Raw genomic sequence first — 22124 nt, 5'->3', positions numbered from 1 at the left:
CGGCTGCCCCAAGTTTGTGGAATGACCTGCTGGAAGAGCTCCAACAGCTAAATGACATGTCAGAATTTAAAACACAACTTTAAATTTAAAAGACCTATCTTTTCCAGCAAGCCTACCCAGTCAATTTTAATGGTACCTGTTGTATTGTTTTATATAATGTGTTAAAATTGGGTTATTTTTAAAATTAGTATATGATGTTTTGTTGATTATGTAGTCATGTGTCGATGTATATGTAGTGGTTTTAAACTTTGTACACCTCTTTGAGTCCCACCCATGTAAGAAAAGCGGTATAGAGATGAAAAAATAATAACTATGACTTTTAAATGTATTATTAGCATTGGTTTTAATCTTTGCTGTTTTTTATAATATATATATATACATGGTCCTGTTTTATCTATGCATTTTACCTATGCCAGACCCTGCCTCAGGCTGTCATTGTTTTCAATGGCAGACTGGCCGGAGTGCCTGGCAAGTGGGCCCCCTTAAATATGGGGTAATATGTTTTTTAAAGTTAGTAACTTTTGAGTAGCTTTAAAATATAATAGAAGTGTCATTATTATTACTGTAAGCAACTGAAATTTACACTGTGTTACTATTTCAATAATTTGATTGAATCTCTTTCCACTTAACTATTTTTTTTTAAAAAAATCATTTATTTCTTATAAAAATTAAATGTGGCCTTGTAATGGTGAGTGAGCCCCCTTTGTCTCCTGGCAATCAATATATGAGGATCCTGCCTGCCACTGATGGGGATGGCTGTGTTGTATGTAGCCTGCCTTGAGCTTTGGCTAGATGACCCACAGCTACATCCGCTGTCAAAATTCGAGATACAATGGAAGACCCATTTCTTCTGACAGGCCAGACCCTAACCCAGTCCAATTGTGAACCATGAAGTTTAACTTGATATCTTATTGCTATTGTTGTAATCTTTGTCCTATACATTTTAATGGCAGTGTTTTATCTCTGTTTTAACTACAATGGAAGACCCATTTCTTCTGACAGGCCTACCCAGTCGAATTGTTATTGCTATTGGTCTTCTAATCTTTGTCCTGCGCATTTTAATGGCGCTGTTTTATTTGTGCGTTTTAACTATGTGGTAACCTGCCTTAAACTGTGAGAAGTGGGTAATAAATATTATTATAAATAAGTTTATTACGATTTTAAACCCTGTCTCCCCGAATGCGTGCCATCCATCCATCCCATGGCTTCCCTGCGAGGCCGCTCCGTCTGTACGTGTGGATGCCCTGTAATGGCCCGGGCCGCACTGGGTCGCTCGCAGTGTCTTGCATGGTCAGCCTGGCCTCACATCCCGGGGGGAAAGTCGGAGGAGAAATGGCGCTCCTCGCGAGGAAACCATCGCGCCCTCCTTCCCGCTGAGGGAGCAGCCAGGAGGGCCCCCGTGACGCAGCCCCACTCTGCGGGTCTTGTGCCCCCGAAATCCACACGGGCTCGTTTATTATTCCCCTCCAAGGGCCTAGAGGCGTCGCGGGGAAAAAGAGCGGGAAGGGCCGGAGGCAGTGAGGGAGGCAATATGGCGGGGAGGGGAGGGGAAGGGAGGCGGCGCGGGCCGGGCGCCTCATTCCTGTCAGCCCCAGTGCGAGCAGGCTCCCCTTCCTTGCTTCCTTCCCGCCTGCCTCCACTCCCTCTCGCGGCCCAGGGACCCGGCCAGCCGGGCCCAGGAGCGAGCGCGGCGTCCCAGCCGGAGATGGCGGCCGTTAGAATAAGGCACACTGGGTAAAAACACATTTATATACGAACCTCGCCGAGAAATTTTCCAACAATTCCTCCGTCCGACCACCATGCACCAGGACAGGAAACGGCCGTCTCCGCGCGCCGCCCAGAGTGGTGCGGGCGGGCCCCGCCACCAGCGCCAGCCTCGCCTCCCATTGGACGGCTCCCCGGCTCGAGAGGCCGCCCACGGCTACCATTGGGTGGCCGGTGCCCCCTCCTCGATGCCCATTGGCTGTGGGCCCGGGAGCCCGCGTCGCGCCTCGCCGCCTCTTGCCTGCGCCATTTTGTCTCTCGCTGGGCCAGGGAGCTGCACGCCAGGGAGGGAGACGGGCGCCGGCGCCATTTTCTCCCCGCTTCATCTTCTCCGGGGTGCCTTCGAGGCTTCCTTTAAGGCACAGACCTGGGTCCATTTCCATCCCTTGGGGAGAAGGGTACAGCGTGAGGGGTTTATCCGACGTGCGTCTTGACCAGCCCCAGAGCCGCTCTTGAATGCTTCCTTCTGTGCTTCTCGTCTTTCCGAATCCGCGCTTGTCTTTCCAGTCTTTCGGATTACCTTGCAACTCCTTTCAGTCAAGACCCCCCCCCCCCCCCAATATGCACATATCATCTCCACTTACGGCTCCGTATCAAGCAATTGCCTCGCTTCCTGAGGCTTTTCAGCCCCAGCGCCCGAACTGATGTTTTGTGCGCGTCCATACTCAGCCTTCAAGGCAAGGCGGATGCTCTAGGCTTCCTAGCTTCATGGCCGCCTCCACCCAGGAATACACGCAGCTTGGCACCACTTTAAATGCTGTGGCTCTAGACTGTGGAATTATGGGAATTGTAGTTTGGTGAGTCGTATCACAATGGAAGGCTAAAGAACGTGCAAAACTACAACTCCCATGACTGTCTAGCATTGAGCCATGGCAGTCAAAGTGGTGTCAAATTGCATTAATTCTATACACCCTTGGCTTTAGACCAGGCATGGGCAAACTTCGGCCCTCCGTGTGTTTTGGACTCCAAGACACACGGAGATCCGAAGTTTGCTCATGCCTACGTCAAAGCATCTTCATTCTGCCTAGCCAGTCCGTAATTAAAAAGAAAATATGGCTTCAGGTATATTTGGTTAGCTCTCGAATGTATCATTTACTATATGGGTTGATTTTCCTCATTTCTTGTGCAGATTTTTTTATTGGAAGAATGTATTATTTATTTACTATATTTATATACTGCCTTTCTCACCCCTGGGGGGACTCAAGACAGTTTACAGCATATTAATGGCAAGAATTCAATGCCAACATACATATAATTTTTTCAAAAAAATCATAATAATTAAACAGACATAACTATACATTAAAATAATTAAAACCATTAAACATAGGCATACAACATTTAAACACTAAGACAAAGCATTAAAAAATCTAATATAAATGTTAAAATCACATGATCCAAAATTGTACACAGTGGCCATTCCAATTATCATTGCACATACTTATTCTTTGTGCTGCATTACTGGCCAAAAGCCTGGTCCCACAACCACGACTTTGTTTTCTTTCTAAAGGCCAGGAGGGAGGGCGCTGATCTAATCTCACTGGGGAGAAAGTTCCAAAAATGAGAGGCCACCACCGAGAAGGCCCTGACTGTTGTATATCTTTCGGGCTGTGTGGCCACGTTCCAGAAGCATTCTCTCCTGACGTTTCGCCCACATCTATGGCAGGCATCCTCAGAGGTTGTGAGGATGCCTGCCAAGGCCCTGACTCTCGTCCCCACCAACTGCACTTGCGACGCAGGTAAGACTGACAGCAGGGTCTCCGCAGATCTTAGCCTCCATGATTGATTATAGAGGGAGATACATTCAGACAGGTAAGCTAGGCCGGAACCGTTTAGGGCTAGGCTAAAGTCAGTACTTTGAATTGTCCTCGGTAGCAGACTGGCAGCCAGTGGAGCCGACAGAGGAGTTGTGTGCTCCCTCTACGCTGCCCCAGTTAGCAGTCTAGCTGCCACTTGGACCATTTGAAGTTTCCAAACAGTCTCCAAAGGCAACCCCATGTAGAGCATGTTGCAATCTATTCCTGATGTAACAGAAGCATGGACCACTGTGGCCAAGTCTGACTTTGCAAGGTACAGGTGCACAAGTTTTAATGGTGCAAAAGCTCCCCTGACCACCGTTGAAACCTGGGGTTCCAAGCTCAGCATTGAATCCAGGATCACTCCCAAGCTGCAAACCTGCATCTTCAGGGGGAGTGTAACCCCATATTATACCAGCCTCCCAATGAAGAAAGCACTTGTGTCTTTCATTGTAAATATATTATTCAAAGCGACTTTCTAGCTTACTTAATTTTTTTCGCTTAAGCAAGTGCAGTAATTTCTTTATCCCCGTTATTCAAATTGTAAATAGTTCTGAAGGAATGAAGTGTTCCTATTTTATTACAAAATTATAAAAATAATAATTTTGTTGAGCATGATTAATAGTTTGACTATTGAATTATGATGAGACCCAAGATTCAAATACCTGGTCAGTCATGAACACCTAATGGGTGACTGGGCAAATCACTCTGCCTGCAAAGGCAGAACAAATCTTGCCAAGAACACCCTTTAAAAGCTTTTTCTTAGGATCCTCACAAGTCAGAAACAAATTGAAGGCACATAGCAGCTGCAATTATGTTTGTCTTAAATCTGCAAAAGCCACGTTTCCAAAGGTACAGAAACAGGATAGGTTATATATAAAATTGACAGCTGAAGGGAATAAACCAAGTATAGGATATGTGCAAATCTCCAGATACTGGACAACACAGTATTGGGGTGCAAAATGACCTATTGCACGTCAGCATTTAAGAGGCCGAGATTCTCTATCCCTTAGTGCGTTTTCCTTCTTATAAGGCTCAGCTTTTATCAACCAAGTAAGAAAAAAAACCTGAATATGATTTAGTTTGGAAGAGTATCTGCTGAATCAATGCAATATAGGTGTATTTGCATTCTCAGGCTCCTATTAAATAAGTCTCTTCTAGGTTTGATTGAAGTATTGTAGTTGTTTTGGACTTCCAGCAATGCCAATAGGAGATCTGGGAAGTAAAGTCCAAAATACCTGAGCAGTCCGAGACTGAAAACCACTCATTGCCACAGTTAGTAAATAAATCTGTTTCAGTCCAATTTCATATATCAGCACACAACTGCCCATCCCTTTTTAGATACAGTAGAGTCTCACTTGGATAAGCGAATATGTTGGATATGTTGGATAATAAGGAGGGATTAAGGAAAAGCCTATTAAACATCAAATTAGGTTATGATTTTACAAATTAAGTACCAAAACATCATGTTTTACAACAAATTTGACAGAAAAAGCAGTTCAATACACAGTAATGTTATGTTGTAATTACTGTATTTACAAATTTAGGACCAAAATATCACGATATATTGAAAACATTGACTACAAAAATGGCTTGGATAATCCAGAAACTTGGATAACGAGGCTTGGATAAGTGAGACTCTACTGTAATTCAAAACGAAACACAATCACATTCGTTCTTAGATTCTCTTCATCCCTATGGAGGAAGTTATGTTGTAAAAATGAAATCAAACCTGGCACTGAGATACTTAGAAGTAGTGCTCTAACCCAGGTGTCATTCCCGAGAAATGGCAATTCAACCTGTTTGAAGAGCTCCAGAGAAAGAGCCCACCACTTTCTGAGGCAGTCCATCCCAGTATTAGACTTGGCTTTAATACTAAGCTGCAGATACTCAGGAAGGGTTGTAACAAAAGGTGGTAGTGCATGCACCGGTAACCAAGGTGGCACCTCTGCAATGTGTTGTACCAAGTTTGGAAACTCCCGTTAGTACAAAACATGGCAGCCTGATCTTTTATGGGCACATCTAGGAGTGAGCATATTACACTTAGACTAAAATCACTCCACTGGTTGCCAATTAGTTTTGGGCAAATAAAGTATTGGTTATGATTTTTAAAGCCCTGCATGGTCTGGGTCCAGGTTACCTGCAGGATCACCTCCTGTCTACTCCACTTTGGACACTTAGGTCCTCTGGGGGATGCTTACTACAACCGGCCAAAACCTGACTGCGTAATGACCAAATGAGCTGTCAGAATTTAAGACACAATTAAAGACCATCTCTTCTGGCAGGCCAACCGAGTCAATTTTAAACTATAAATTTTAAAATTACATTTTATTAGTATTGGTGTTTCAGTATTTTTATGGTCCTTTGTTTAATCTATGCCTTGAACCACATAGAGAGGCATGTAACATAAAATATCATAATCACTATTACTACAGCTGTCTCCATAAAATGTGTTTTTACAACATACTAGACAGCAATGCCAGCAGGAAAAAATGAAGTTTCTGAAAAAGAACTACGTAGTTCCTATAAAAAGAACTACTGTATTTAAAAACTATAATTTAGTTAAAAGTAGATTTAGTTAATTTTAAATTTGGTGTTCCTGCGATTAGTTTTTAGGATTTGTGTAACTCTTTTTGCCCTTAAAACTTGTTTCTCAACTGAAATATCTAATGGTCGTATTTGAAAATCTAGTCAACATATACACATCACAAAATTGTTTACTAGACATGAAACAAACTTGAAAGAACAGCAACAAAGTTTACAAGACAGATTGAGGAACTCAACTTTATTGTGCTAGTTTGCCCAGAACCTGAATGTAAAATTGGATGGATGGAAGATGCCCCTCTCTTAAGCAGCTAGGTATGGGATTACAGTAGCCTGCTTCCTATTAAATCTACATTTTGGCAAAGTCTGGAGTCAGAAAAAGCATAAATGAAAAAGGACAGCCCTTGGTCTGGCTTGAGACAAGTTGAGAGGTAGGTATTCTACTGGGAACCTTAATTCCAAGCAACCCCAAAATGCATACATATGAAAACAAACACACGTCACACAAATTGATTTTCTGAAGACTGCATTTTTGAATATCATAATATATAAGTTCATTTCAATTTTACTTTTATAGATAAAAATTCAATTTTCAACCTGCCCTTAAAAATTTTGGAGGCTTACATTTAAATTAAGGTAGCTTGTTCAGTATTAGTTGTAACAGCAAATGACATTAAATATAAAACAGACAGGAGAAAGAAACATTTTACTTAAAAGATTTGACACCAGTGATCAAGGCAAATCAAGAAATTCAGCATCTAAGATTTTATTTTCATATTTATTTTGTAGATGGGGCATTAAGCAGTCACATCATTTTGATGTTGGCTTCTTCCTATAATTATTTAAATAGTGGTCCCAGTAGGGGGTAGTTCACTGCCTTTCTAAGTTAAAATGCTAGCTACTATACCTGTAGGCAAGAATATAACAAGGGAGAAAGAATGGTTGCTTGAAAAATGGGACTTGGGAACCCTGAAGCCATTTCAGATAATCACATTTGTTTAATAAGCCACAAAAGCAGTCAGCCTTTATCTATACACACAGCCCTTTTGTACAAGCTACAATTCTGCCTGATGTATCTATAGATTCCTGTTTCATATAAGCTGGGAGACTGCAGTTAACAGCTTTGAAGGAGCCAGGAATTTAAATCACAAAACTGATTTCAGGATTCTGGCTTGTTCCAAGCACAGTACACCAAAGTTCCCAATACCCACAAAATAGGGCTCTACGTAATTAACAGATTTCCTGGGTAAATGTGGCTTGTTCAAAGGTGCTACACAAGTGTGCCAGGCTTTTTATCTTGGCTTTCTAAACCAGAATGATTGTCTGAACTGGACCACTGTCCTAGCTGGATCAGGCAAATGAAAGAATGTCAATTTTTAGGTGTCTTACAGATGGGTTAAGGAGATTATGCTAAAACCTCCATCTGGGTGCTGGAAAAGGAGTAAGGTTGAGAATAAACATTCCCAAATATGGGAATAAAACCTCAATCAAATCCAACCCAAGTTAGCCAAATTATTTTTAATACTTTGCCTATGTAGATGTTTCACCACCACACTTCAAAATACACTCCTGTAAAAGCAGAACTTCATGTCAGATTTCACATGCTGCTGAGAAAATGAACTCCCATCTCAAACATGAAGGTTTCTGTATTCAAATTTCCATGTGTACATTGACAGCTTTAAGAAAAAAACAAAGGACACAAAAGGTGTTGCTATTTTTTTCTTTTTTAGCAGCAATGAAATACCACTAACCCCTTTTTACATAACCAAATTCAAGTCACAACCAGTGGTGACTGCACCACAAAGTCACCAGGTACAAAACTGCTAGTTTTAAATTAATAACTTGAAATTTTCCCCAGAACATCCCTTTTTTTAATAAAACAAACAATTTGCTATTTTTGTACATAGGCTAGCAGGCTTGTTTCAATATGAAAGTGCTAAATCATTTACAGATTTAATCAGTTATGTAGTGCTACAATAAGTGTCCGATATTCTACATATGAACAATCCTGATAAATGGAAATGATGGAAGTGTTAAGTAAGGCTATCCAATTACTTTATGTACATTAGAAGAATAGATACCCAGCAGGGAGGAGGTAATGGGGAAATGGTTGGGCAAATACTCAGTCCCACAGGTGTAAAAATTAAATTGGCCTTCTAGCTTTTGTACTGTAAATGAGACCTTTTCAACAGTCCTGCAGTCAATGCCTTTTTTCTTCATAGAAAGGAAGCTGCCTTCATGACATTCCCTCTTGATTTCTGATTTCCACAGCGTGTCATTTGAAGCTCAAGTGTCAGGTTCTTCCTATCTTCATAAACCCTTCTTTCCAGTATTAGGTTGCATGATCAAGTCCCACTTCCTGGGTTGGTTTTTCTTTTTTAAACGTTCAATCTACCAATTCATTTAGAGTGAGCTGTAGATAACATGAACCAGTTCTGGAACCACTATATTGGGAGGAACACAAGCTCTTCACTACAATCACACAGTAGGAGGAAAAGTAGTGATAATTCAATTCATTCCTGGGGCTGGACCACCGAAATTGAATGAACTTGGCACAACTGGAGCATTGAACTTGTATCCACCATGCTTTTCAATCATTTTGGATTCTAAAAGAGTAAAGAAAATCATGTTAATCAAATTTCGCAAACTTTATACAGATTGCATTATCCTTGACTCATGATTTTTACTACAAATGAGTCAGTTTTATTAAAGTTTAAGACACCCGCAACAAATATACAAAAGCATTGTACTTCTTGTTTAAAAACATTTTTAAAAGAACACTGCAAAATTTGAGGAAGGGGAATAACAGGACACGCAAATTTGAAACATATACTTGCTGCTACCTGGGAATGGAGTTCAACATAAAACTACACCTGGGGGGGGGGGGGGGGGTGTTACTGAGTCCTACAGTTGAAGATGCGAGAAAATACATTTTTACTTTCTCAGGTTACAGACCCTACAAGATTATTTACCTAAAAATTCTGTTCTCAGGTAAAACAATTTATACCTACAGTATCTCTAATGCCCCTATAGTCATTCCTTGAAAGCTTGAGCTAGTACGGGAGATCCTCGCTATCTTTCTGGAAAATGCATTCTGGTACTGAATCTCAATAACTGGGTTTTACAAATTATCTATTTAATAGTAATATTTACAACATACTTATTCAATCTCAAGTTAACACATAGAATCATAGATGTGTTAGGGACCACAAGGGGCATCCAGCCCAACTCTGCCAATCAAAGTACCCCTGACAGAGGATGAGGTTCCTCCATGCTCCAAGGCAGCAGCATATTCTACTGCGGAACAGCTCTTACTCACAGGAAGTTCTTCCTAAAGTTTTCCCTAAGGTGGAATCTATTTCCCTTTGTCCTCAAACATTTTAAGCAGAGGGCCGGTCCACAATCCTTCAGACTGTTGAGGGGCCAAATTATCATTTGAAAAAAAAAATACGAACAAATTCCTATGCACACTGCACATGTCTTATTTATAGTGCAAAAAACCAACAACAATGAAAGAACAATACAATATTTAAAAATAAAAACAATTTTAACCAACATAAACCTATCAGGATTTCAATGGCCAATGAGATAGTCAAGTTAATTAGGATTGTTACAGAGATTGTAACAGAGATCTGGAAACAGGAAAAAAAACTTTACTGAGAAAATAATTGGGTCATGGGTCAATAATATTCATAAAATTAATCATATAAGGATCAAAGAAACACAAAGGAAAATAATCACAAAATGGTATAGAACCCCCCTACAATTGGCTCATATAACGGGAAGTACCTCGAACAAATGTTGGCATAAATGTGGGGGAATAGGTTCATTCTCCCACATGTGGTGGGACTGTAGAAAAATTCAAATCTTTTATAGCAAAATCAGAAAAGAAATAATAGGGAAAGAATTAATATGGGACAAAGCCAGATTTATGTCCCTCACAATAAAGGTAAGGGAAGATAACAATAATTGGACCGACATTCTAAAATATATGACAGCCGCAATACAAGCCACAATAGCCCGAGGATGGAGGGATGAGACAAAATGGGACGTAGAAACTTGGTGGTCTTATATTTCAAAATATATAATCAATGATTTCATTAATCAAAGAAAATATACAAATTGTCTAAAAGAACCTGACTGGTTCAGGAAATGGTCAGTCCTAATTAACAAAATAGATGGAGACGAAAGATACACCACCTTGAACCAGGCGTTCCACACAGTTAAAATGATACAATGATAATATATTGAATTGCTGTTCCAGGGGGGAGGGGGAACAGGGGAGGGGAGGGGGGTGGGTGTTACATTCCAAAGGATCGTTTAAAATGTCATTTAACCATTACTTACTTTTGGTATTATGTATATTGAAATAAGACATGCATCGCTAAAATTTTGTTAATTGTTGGAATGTAATAAAAAAAAAGTTAATTAGGATTGTTATTGTTGTGCGTCTAAGGGCGAGCCTAAGTCTAAAACTAAGGGCTGGGGCCAGGTAAATGACCTTGGAGGGCTGCATCTGGCCCACAGGCCTTAGTTTGGGGACCCTTGCTCTAGACCAACAGGAAACAAGCTTGTGCGCTCCTCAATGAGAAATTCTTTCAAATGTATATTACTATTGTCTGTCCTAGCTTTAATAGCTGCTACTATTTCTTTTGTAAAGTGTTTCCAATCAAGATTATGTATTTAGCTTGGCAGCACTTTCAGTTTCAAATACCAAATGAGAGCTCAGTGGTCAGTTCTAGATGCCTCTAGTAAAATATCAATGACAAATGTAACAGAGTTGCCGGCAGGACCGTTGACTGATAGGTCAGAGGTTTGAATCCGGGGAGAGAGGGTGAGCTTCCGCCTGTCAGCTCCAGCTCTCCTTGCGGGAACATGAAAGAAGCCTCCCACAAGGATGGTAAAACATCAAACATCAGGGTGTCTCCTGGGCAAAGTCCTTGCAGATGGCCAATTCTCTCTCACCAGAAGCAACTTGCAGTTACACACACACAAAACTTGGGGAGCGAACCACTCAGGCAGAGGATACTGAGTGGAGCCTGGAAAAACAAATTGGGATGGAAAGGGTTCGGGGGAACAATGTAGAGGTTCAGAGAGATCAGAGAAGAGTGTGCAGCAAGGTTTGATAAAGGAAAACTGGGAAGAAGATGGGAGAACAGAGAAGAAAGGCTGAAAGGGCATACAAAAGAAATTATTGCGAGAAAAACTGTGGAAGGGGGAGGGAAGGATTTGCATTAAACTTCTTTGATCTTAAAGAGACAGATAAGGAAAAGCTGTATTGTAAATAACTGCTGTCCTAAACCAGAAGTCCTTGGATATGCAGTTAGTCCTTTGTTTGAAGTGAACATGAGCTTCATTATGGTTTTATAATTTCATTGTGCTGAACAGCACCAAAAATAAAGGCTTTATTGTATGTTCTTGTGGATTTTGCACTTCCCGAGTATGTTGTCCTGTGGTTTCAAGGCTTCACTTACTATAGAGGAGGGCCAAACTGCGACACACCATCAACCTCAACTGTTGGGTTTTTTAAAAAGAAAACTCACCATGGGCTGCTCTCCGTTGATCTGCTAACGTTGCTATATCCTGTAACTGTTTTCTTTGTTCTTCATTAAGACCACGTGTCAAAGCTTGGTACCACACAGGGTTACGGTTCTGAATTGCTACAGAACAAAGAAAAACGTTGGTCAGGCAGAAAACAGAAACTATTAACTACTTATTGATTATTAGAAGCTGCCCTAATAATTTATTCCAACTAAAATAATTAACTGTTAATTTTTACAGCTTTAAATTAAAGTTATGAAGAACTCTGCCTCATGGGGGTTTGTTCAGTTCTTGTACGTGGTTTCAAGTGTCTTACAAAACAACATGGAAACAAAGTAAAATTTTTGAAAGACTTGGTAATCAAAAGATTGTGCGAGGGAAATAGAATTTGTGGCAATGGCAGAGTAGGAAGCTACTCTGAATAGCTTCCTACTCTGCCACTACTTAAACTTTTCTTTTAGCAACTTCTCCCAAACCTAGACATTCATATCTATTAAAATGAAAATAACTATCAAAATGGCATGCATGCTAACATAAGGAAATGAAAAAATAATGGTCTATGCAATGGAGAAGCAAAGGGAGAAGAAAAATGAAGAAAACAGTTCCTCACAAACCAATTTTCCAATTGTTTGTGCCTGGTAAAAATACTAGAATTTTGTGAAAGTAGCATTGATGCCACCACAAAATGGCTGGTATATGCTCTCCTCTATCCAAAAACATGTCACTCATAGGACACCATAACCTGTTCCAATTATTTATCCATAATTCTTGACAGGTAAACCTGCTATCTCACTGGAAAACTTTTTCCTCACACCCACCTCCAAGTTTCCTTCCTTACCAAACCACAGCAAACTTCCTTTCCCCATTTGTCTGGCACCTGGAGCAACACAAAGCCAAGTGCTGATCTCCACCCAAAAACCGTATTTGTCACTTAAGACTATCTTGATTCATGTGAAGTCTGCAGGCATCTATGGGAATTTATTTATTTGAGATAGCAAATAACTAGAAGCCATCACTTCACTTTAAAGTGCTCTTACCTACTTAAAACAAATATTTAATTAAATCAAAACAAGCAATTACAGATATCAAAAGGACACTCGATGGGATTAGAGGAAGATGCCCATAGGCACCCTTTTGTTCACCCCTGCAATAGTGAACAGAGACATTATTTAATTGTATTGTCTTCTTTTCTTTTACTCATACTAATACACATTTGCATATTATTAGTATCTAAGTATTAATATCTTATATGTATATTATCTGATTTATTTCCAGGCAGTACAGTACCATCAAGCCAGCATCTTGTGACATGACAAGAGCAGATGTAAAGATACATCAATAGAATTCTAACTTTTATACTCCTTTTTATATTTCAGGATTCCTAACTAAAGAGAGGCAGCATAGTGTAGTGGTTTGAGTGTTGGACTGAGATTTGAATCCCTGCTCAGACATGGAGAATCACCAGGTCGCCTTGGGCAAATCACATTCTCAGCATTCAGAGAACATCTCTTACCAAGAAAGCCCTGTGAAAGGTTCACCCTAAAGTCACAGTAAGTGAGAAACAACTTTGTTTTTGAAAACAGAAACAACCATCATCTTGCTAAATAAAAAGTATATTTCTACAAAGAAACAGACAAAAGCTTTATCTCCTTCAATCTGGTCCAAATCTCCTGCAACCCCTTGGTACCTTAATCCCAACTAATTTCCCATGAGCTCTTCAATTGTATTGACTCATTTTTCAACACACAAAAGAGAAAAAAAATGAGTTTGATATACAATTTATATAATTGTTCTTACTCTGAAAAATTGCTTTAAATATCTGGTACTCATCAATAGGGTTGTCTTCATCATCAATAATGGTTGAATATCCCTCCAAGGCTGTTTCTTCCGCATCATCTTCTTCCCAGTCTTCATCATCCCCATCTTCTCCAGCTTGCTTTGCTAAAATCTCTAAATATTCTTGTCCATCTTCATCAATATCATCTTCATCACTCCCAAGCTCTTCTGTGTGAAAATGCAGAATAAGAACAGCAAAAGCAAACAGAAAATATAGCATTAGCTTTTGCTTATAAACGCATTCTTGCTTAGACATGCTAGCTCTTAAATATTCACTAGCAAAAACTATCAATTGCACATATGAAACACTGGCAAACAGCTACCAAGGAGACCAACTTGGCTTTACCTGCATCCTCATCTTCTTCTGCTTCATCATCATCATCACTGTCATTTTCATGTTCTGCATGGCAAGCATATGCTCTTTTCAAGCCATTAAATAAAAGGATGAAAGCTGGTAGGATTTGGCCTGAAACCTGATTTAGGACCTGTGGTATCTGCTCCAGATCAATAAGAGCACATAAGCCTAGAACACACATTTTTCTATCATGAAGTCTGAAATGCAAAAGAAAATGTCATATTACATTAAGTTTCAATTTTAGAGGAAAAAAGCCATTCAGAAGAGACACTAACTCACAAAAAATTATCAAGGCGGTCGACATACATTAGTTTCTTGTCATTCCTCCAAACACATACAACTCACATGGCAAGTAGTAACCACGTGGAAAAGGAGAGATGGGACATGAATATTAGAGATGTCAAGAGGCTTACCCCAAGAAGCAATCAACATCATTAAGCCATTGTGTAATGAAGTGATTTGTAACAGGTTCCACATTATTGGGGAAGCGAAGATTTTCCAAAGTATTTAAAAGTAGATGAGGATTGTAATATAGTGCAGCTATAGCAACCTGGAGGCACATTGTTCTTAATTCACTTGTTTTAACTTCTCTGGTCAATCGCTCTAAAGCAGCTTCCACAAATAAAGGTATACACTGAAAATAGGAAAGAAATAATTCATAGTTGAGATCACAATACAGGGTGGACATTTTTAAAAGAACACAGTTAAACTCATAACATCAAATATTTAGCATTTTCACATAGTATTTGCAATGGCTGGTGAATTTCTTACTTGTTCTGTTAAAAATAATTACACTGAAACACTATGCCATGTTGTTAGTAACTTAATGAAATCAAAACTATATATTGAGAATTTTCAACTTAAGACCCAAGCAATGTGGTACAGAACTTTCAAAATGTCTAATTTAAGAAAGAAGGAGGTGGTAGGTCCTTCAACCCATTCTTTTCCTATTTCCTCATCCATTTTCCCCACTACCTGCTGTGGCAAGTAGGAATCATGATGTTTTCTTCACCAGGCTGAGAACATCATACAGTGAATGAATGGTGAAATGGACTGTGACTTCTTTGTTGCCATAGGTTCTAAGGCTATTGAAAACTACACATCTAGTATTCAGAATATTGGGACTTGAGAGCACACACAATATGTGTAATTATAAAAATATTGATGTTCCTTTAAAAATACACTTTTTAATAACTTAGCTGTTTGAAAGTTTTAGTGGATGTATTACTTTTAGTTAATAATAACAACAACAACAACAACAACAACAACAACAACTATAAAACTTTATTTGCAGACCGCCCTATCTCCTCGAAGAGATTCAGGGCAGTTTCCAACATATATGGCAAACATTCAGTGTCAAAAAGAAAAAGACAAATAAACAAATTACATCAAAACAGAATATATCAAACAGTATAAACTGCCCAATCTTAAACTGAATGACAAACAAAATTAACCAAAGATAAAAACTTAACATAACCCAAACAGACATAATTTATCACAGGGTAAGACGTCTAAAACGAACAGCTAAAATCTTATAGAACAACAGGATGGTTTCTGACAACCAACAGGCTAAAATCAATTCCACTATCTAGACAAGATTTAACTTTAATAAACAAGCACCTGAAGTATAAAGCAGAGACAAGAAAATATTGAGGTGTGGGGTTGTTTTATCAACCAAATGTAATTAGCAGAAAGCAAGTAGAAAGTTTAGAAAGTCTCTAGTAATGTTATAGTCCTCCTAAAGGAATTCAAAGACATAGGCATGTTAGTCTGAAATATTACTATGCAAAAGGATCTTGTATCTGTGGAAGCAGACTTAGTCTATGAACGCTTATGTTACCAATTGTGTTCTCTCAGTTAGGTTTCAAAGGTGCTACAAGATCCCGTTGTATACTGATAGTCCTACTAATTCTGTGAGACATGCTTGTCTTAATTGTCTGATTATGTATGTGACTGTGCACCTCACAAGAACTACATCTGTTATGTAGTTTACTTACAATGACAGAAGTATATTTTACTTACCTGGTCAATGCCCCGTCCTTTACACTGTAGAATGATCACTTCTAATAGCTTTGCTGCATGACATTCTGCGTCTTCTCCTGCCACACCTGTAAGGACCTGGGGGTGATGGTGGGGAGTAATAGATATATTCTGTTAACATCAGTAATGAATGTTTAGCATTATTTACTCTTAACTTTTCTAAGGCCATTCAAATGTATATGGCTTCGTTAGACTTAGCCATATGAAAAAATAGAACCTGCACAACCATAAAGCTGACTATTGTTTACAGAGGTCTAAATCCTACAGGTGTAGAGTTATGCAACACTAAAAAGTACACAGGATCTTGGGTGCAGCTGTAACTTAATTTACTACTTGTAGGCAATGATCAGGTCATAACATTTTATCTCAGGCAAATTATGAGTACCAATAGAAAATATCGGACAAGTTTAGGGACCACAAAGCTAAGGAAAACACAAATCTCATCCAGAGAAAATGACCTCCATTAAGACATTTTGAATTTAGGAAGCAAATTCATACAGCACACAGACATTTGGCCCCAGTCCATGTAGATATAATAGGGATTTGTGCTTCTTCCTACAAAAGAATATTCTCCTAAAATGCCTAACACCGTCAGGTTTTGATGGTACTGAAAGATAAAAGATATAATTCAATAAATACTGAAATATATTTAAGTTCATCTTTATAATATATACTACAATAAGACTAGCCTGACTTTCCCAAAATAATTTTTAATTCATTTTATTTTATACCCCGCTTTTCTCCCTATTTATTTATTTATTTATTACAGTGCTTGTATCTTCTCACCCAATAGGGGACTCAGGGCGGCTTTACAATAAAAACACACATATAAAAATAATACAGAACATTCAATCAATTAAAATTAAATACAATAAACATTCCTAAAAATATACATTTAAATATACAATTTGTGCCTTTTGAGTCTAAAAAACTGGGTCTGTCATTGAGTTCTAAAGCGTGTAGTAGTAATTGATGCTGCTATTAGTGTTCGAAGGTCTGGTCCCACAACCAGGTCTTAACTTTTCTACGGAAAGATAGAAGGGAGGGAGCCAGCCTGACATCATTTGGGAGGGCTTTCCATAGGTAGGGAGCCACTACTGAAAACGCCCTGTCTCTCGTCCCCGCCAGCCGCACCTGTGAGGCTGGCAGGACCGCCAGCAGGGCCTCACCTGAAGATCTTAAATTTCGATGTGGGTCGTAGTGGGAGACACGTTCAGACAGGTAAGCTGGACCGGAACCATTTAGAGCTTTATAGGCTAAAGCCAGCACCTTGAATTGTGCTCGGTAGCTAATTGGCAGCTAGTGGAGCTGGCGTAACAGAGGAGTAGTACACTCCCTGTATGCCGCTCCGGTTATTAACCTAATTGAAGCTTCTGAACAGTCTTCAAAGGCAGCCCCACGTAGAGCGCGTTGCAGTAGTCTAATCGGATGTAACAAGAGCATGGACCACCGTGGCCAAGTCCAGCTTCCCAAGGTACAGGCACAGCTGGTGCACAAGTTTTAGCTGTGCAAAGGCTCCCCTAGCCACCGCTAACTCAACGATGAGTCTAGGATCACCCCCAGACTGCGAACCTGCGCCTTCATGGGGAGTGTGACCCCATCCAGCACAGGCTGTAACCCTATACCGTTTGGCCTTCTGACTGACCAGGAGGACCTCTGTCTTGTCTGGATTCAATTTCAATTTGTTGACCCTCATCCAGACCGACACAGCAGCCAAGCACCGGTTCAGGACCTGGACAGCCTCCTTAGTGACAGGTGGAAAGGAGTGACAGAGTTGGACATCATCTGAATAGAGTTGACACCGCACCTCGAAACTCCTGATGATCTCTCCCAGCGGCTTCATGTAAATATTTAAAAAAATGGGGGACAGTACAGAACCCTGAGGGACCACACAAGTCAACGGTTGTGAGGCCGAGCAGGCATCCCCCAATGAAACCATCTGGGACCGAACCTCCAGGAATGAATGGAGCCACTGCAACACAGTACCTCCAAGACCCATCCCCGCGAGGCATCCCAGAAGGATACCGTGGTCAATGGTATCGAAGGCTGCTGTGAGGTCCAGCAGAACCAGCAGGGACACACTCCCCCTGTCCAGCTCCCGGCGAAGATCATCGACTAAGGTGACCAAGGCTGTCTCGGTACCATGCCCCAGCCTAAAGCAAGACTGTGCCGGATCCAGAAAATCAGTGTCAACCAAGAATCCCTGGAGCTGCGAGGCAACCACATGTTCCAAGACCTTGCCCAAATAGGGAAGATTGGAAATAGGCCGAAAGTTTCCGAATTGAGTGGGATCCAGTGATGGCTTCTTCAACAGCGGCTTGAAGAAGCCATCACTGTGGACTCAAGGTGGCTAACAACCACACAATCTTGTCACAGTTTAAAACAAAGCAAATAGGAAAAAATCCCATTACCAAGTACTATGTGGTTTTAGGTTAAAATAACAGTTAAAATATAGTAAATACAATTAAAATTACATTTAAAACTCACAACTCCCGCCAGAATCCCACTCACAACCCCCCCCCCCCCCCCAGCAGTGTGCCCCTCATCCTCCCCCAAAGAAATGTCTTTACCTGCTTGCGGAAGGCAAGCAGGGATGGGGCTATCCTGGTATCTCTTGGGAGTGAGATTTGTTATCTTCTAAAATTATTACTTGCAGGAATATACTGAAACTTGTTTATCACTCAAAGAAACCACGTAGAAATCAGCACGGGGATGTAGACAAACAGGAGTGATTAAATGGTAGTCTAAATAATTATTCTTTTTGTTTGAGAGTTTGGAGGCTGATCAGTGGTAAGTATGTCTTTCGACATCACTACATCAGTACTATGAACTCAAGTTGCTCTTTGGCCACAGGTAGTGTGTGAGCAATATAGTCTAAATGCAAAACGCAAATGGACCATACCACTAGACACAGATGAGAAACTATGCACACATGACTGCAGCCAGTTTAACCCTTTGGAGACAAAATTAAAATTTACATGACGGGTTGTCATATGGATGAACTAATTATTTATCCCCCTATTCTTCATATATGTGAATGGGCATGGAAAGCTACTCAAAGAATTATGGTTTAATGGCCCTCAATGTGGTTAAATTCACAGCTTTGAAAAAACCTATCACACAGTAAATGAACAGGTGATATCAATTAATGGTTAAGACCTCCTTTTTGAATTGCTATGCGTAAAATTTAAAATCTTAGGTGTCTCAAGAGTGTAGCTCAATTAAATATTCACTTAGGCAGAAAAAATGAAATGCAAAGATACAGAATGGGGGGTGCCTGGCTCGACAGCAGTATGTGTGAAAAAGATCTTGAAGTTCTTGTGGACAACAAGTTAAACATGAGCCAACAACGTAAAAAAATATCCTAAAAAAGCCAATGGAATTTTGGCCTGCATAAACAGGAGTATAGTGTCTAGATGCAGGGAAGTCATGCTACCCCTCTATTCTGCCTTGATCAGACCACACCTAGAATACTGTGTCCAATTCTGGGCACTGTAATTTAAGGGAGATGTTGACAAGCTGGAAAGCGTCCAGAGGGCGACTAAAATGATCAGGGGTCTGGAGAAAAAGCCCTATGAGGAGCGGCTTAAAGAACTGGGCATGTTTAGCCTGTAGAAGAGAAGGCTGAGAGGAGACATGACAACCATGTATATGTGAGGGAAAGTCATAGGGAGGAGTGAGCAAGCTTGTTTTCTGCTGCCCTGGATACTAGGACGCAGAACAATGGCTTCAAACTGCAGGAAAGGATATTCCACATCAACATTAGGAAGAACTTCCTAACTGTGAGAGCTGTTCGGCAGTGGAACTCTCTGCCCTGAAGTGAGTCGGAGACTCCTTCTTTGGAGGCTTTTAAGCAGAGGCTGGATGGCCATCTGTCGGGGGTGCTTTAAATGTGATTTCCTGCTTCTTTGCAGGGGGTTGGACTGGATGGTCCATGAGGTCTCTTCCAACTTTATTATTCTATGAGCTGCTGGGTCTTGCAATGTACTAAATGTGAATTAATAATAATAATAATAATAATAATAATAATAATAATAATAAATAGTGCCTCTCCTGATGGCTCAGGGTGGGGTACAACAAATTAAAAAACTGAACATTAAATACATCACTAAATTACATGTGCACACATACATATATATAAAAACTTACACCAAACACAGCTACAGAATTGACATATAGTAGCAATAGAATGCAAATCAAAACTCATGATTCAAGGTTCACTGGGTAGGCCTGCCAGAAGAGATGGGTCTTCAATTGCTTTTTAATTTCCGACACCTCGTTTACTTGTCAGAACTCTTTCAGCAGGTCATTCCAGTCTTAGAATGGGATAGAAAAATACACACACACACACCTTTTTTATACTAATGCGATAGTTCTATAGGATTTAGAGTTTTCACATAGTAAAATATAAATAAAATTAACATTACCTTTTTGCACATACTGTAAATCATTTCTAGATACTTGGTGTCAGACAGCAGTGTATCTGTATCAACAGTTACATAGTTATGCAACAGCGGCATCATGTCTGTATTTTCAAAGAATAATATGGAGAAATTATTTCAGATTTCATGTCTTGGTAAATTATGAAACGTACAAGATGTTCTATAACCACTATCATATCAGTTCTGCAATGGAACAACGAACAGTAGGAAATTTCACCTGTAAAGTAATCGAAACCATCCTGTTGAAAAACTTCAAAGACTAAAGGCAAAAGCTGCCACATCTGTGCCGAAACTTGCTGACAGGTCAGACTGTGAGCCAAGGAGAAGATTTCCTCATAAAATTCTGAAAGAGAACAACATACCATTTAACTTGGTTTGATCAAATTAGCAGTCTGCACGCAGATTTGCAATGTCTGGGAGGAAAACCTTACCTAAAACATGCTGTTGCAAAACTGTTCCAATTACTTGCAAACAGATACCTTCCAACTGTTGGGTAATCTGAAAAAGAAAGTGTGAATGAAATACGTACATAATATGTTCATCAACTAGGTTTCAATGCTTGTTTTAACATAATCTGCTTTTAAAACTACAGATTTATAGTACATAATCTAAACTTGCAGTGGTCCTTAAAGTGTGCTCAGCAGAGTCTTTGGAGCTCCATGAGGAATACTGAGGGGCTCCGCACTGTCCTCCTCCTGCTCTAAGAGCACATGGTGGCACCACTATGCTCCTTTCCTCCTCCCTCCTCCTCTCTTGAGGTCCAGGCACTCCCTGAGGCTCAGTGTGAGGTGGGGGCCCGGGGAGCAGCCCTGCTCCCACCAGTGCCAGGCAGGAGGGTACTGCACCATGATTGCTTTAGGCACCATGGGGTGCATCCCGGGGCATGAGCCTGCCCACCTGCCTGTCTTCCATTGCCTTCCTTCTTTCTCTCTCCTTCCTTCCGCTCTCTCACCGACCAGACGCCGTGGCCACCACTGAGAAGGAGGAAACCAGGACATGCCTGGACCTGACCACTGGGAGCACCTTGCAAATCCCAATCTGGATTGCAAAGCCCCACTGTTGTTGTTGCCACTGCTGCTCCTCCTACTGGGAGTGGAAGCACCTTACTTGCTTTTCCTGCATAGTAGAATGGGGTAGGACTGGATGGCCCCCCTGGGGTTGCTCTTGTTAATATTACTAAGGCTGGCTGGCCATCTGTTGGGAGTGCTTTGATAGTGCTTTTCCAGCACGGCAGAATGGGGTTGGACTGGATGGCCCCTGGGGTCATCCACTCAAATACTGTTAAATTTGTTGGTTAAAATTGTTATTCATTTTAATATTGCATTGCTCTTTCGTTTCTTTTCGCACTACAAACAAGATATGTTCAATATGCATAGGAATTTGTTCAGGTTTTTTTTAATTAGTTCACACAAACACCATCCATCTGCCTCTGGCCCAGCCTGTCTGTCAAATTTTAAAACACAATGCCCATGTCTGATATATACACATTATATATAATATATAAACATTTATTGGGGCTCCACAAGAAACTTTTGCTTCAAAAAGGGCTCCACAGATGAAAAAGTTTGAGAACCTCATATTTAAAGAACTCTTTTCAAGCACATCTGAATTTTTGTGTAATACACTTCATTGTGTTTTTTTTTAAATCCGTTTAGATTTTGTCAGAAGGTCTTCTGAAGTTCCATGTTTAAGGCACCACAGCAAAAAGATCACACCAGACTTCACAGCTCTCTAGGATGCTATGGAGGCCCAAAACAGATGCCATTACATCATTTTAAACATATACTGTTCGGTCAATACATGCATGTA

The 22124-nt window shown here is 40.3% G+C and overlaps 2 protein-coding genes and 1 non-coding gene across 7 annotated transcripts in view; all 3 read right to left on the bottom strand.

Annotated features, from left to right (window-relative positions):
• Nucleotides 1-2479, bottom strand: part of znf143 (zinc finger protein 143) — a 31542-nt gene extending 29063 nt beyond the window's left edge. For 2 of the 4 annotated variants that reach the window (XM_008106989.3, XM_008107011.3), the window contains exon 1: nucleotides 1759-2317. The gene's annotated coding sequence lies outside the window, so the exon portion shown is untranslated. Of the gene's footprint in view, nucleotides 1-1156; nucleotides 1721-1758; nucleotides 2318-2348 lie in introns of those variants that run through there. The other 2 variants (XM_008106997.3, XM_008107003.3) reach the window with 2 other exon arrangements.
• A 3848-nt stretch (nucleotides 2480-6327) lies between these two features.
• ipo7 (importin 7) overlaps nucleotides 6328-22124 on the bottom strand; it is a 46582-nt gene continuing 30785 nt past the window's right edge. Inside the window, exons 17-25 of one of the 2 annotated variants that reach the window (XM_008107028.3) lie at nucleotides 20747-20813; nucleotides 20533-20658; nucleotides 20301-20398; nucleotides 15856-15951; nucleotides 14247-14467; nucleotides 13825-14030; nucleotides 13440-13643; nucleotides 11645-11761; nucleotides 6328-8707 (exon numbers count right to left, since the gene is read on the bottom strand). In XM_008107028.3, coding sequence (XP_008105235.1) covers nucleotides 8610-8707; nucleotides 11645-11761; nucleotides 13440-13643; nucleotides 13825-14030; nucleotides 14247-14467; nucleotides 15856-15951; nucleotides 20301-20398; nucleotides 20533-20658; nucleotides 20747-20813 — 1233 coding nt within the window. In that variant the 3' untranslated portion in view covers nucleotides 6328-8609. Of the gene's footprint in view, nucleotides 8708-11644; nucleotides 11762-13439; nucleotides 13647-13824; nucleotides 14031-14246; nucleotides 14468-15855; nucleotides 15952-20300; nucleotides 20399-20532; nucleotides 20659-20746; nucleotides 20814-22124 lie in introns of both variants that reach the window. The other variant, XM_003214719.4, reaches the window with a different exon arrangement.
• LOC134295786 (small nucleolar RNA SNORA23) lies at nucleotides 18633-18813 on the bottom strand. Its single transcript, XR_010002392.1, has one exon. It is a non-coding gene; the product is annotated as a small nucleolar RNA SNORA23 (small nucleolar RNA).

Source organism: Anolis carolinensis, chromosome 1, assembly GCF_035594765.1.
Source record: "Anolis carolinensis isolate JA03-04 chromosome 1, rAnoCar3.1.pri, whole genome shotgun sequence".
Classification (NCBI taxonomy): domain Eukaryota; kingdom Metazoa; phylum Chordata; class Lepidosauria; order Squamata; family Dactyloidae; genus Anolis; species Anolis carolinensis.
The sequence above is the reverse complement of the archived record's forward strand: the minus strand, read 5'-3'. Positions and strand labels throughout refer to the sequence as shown.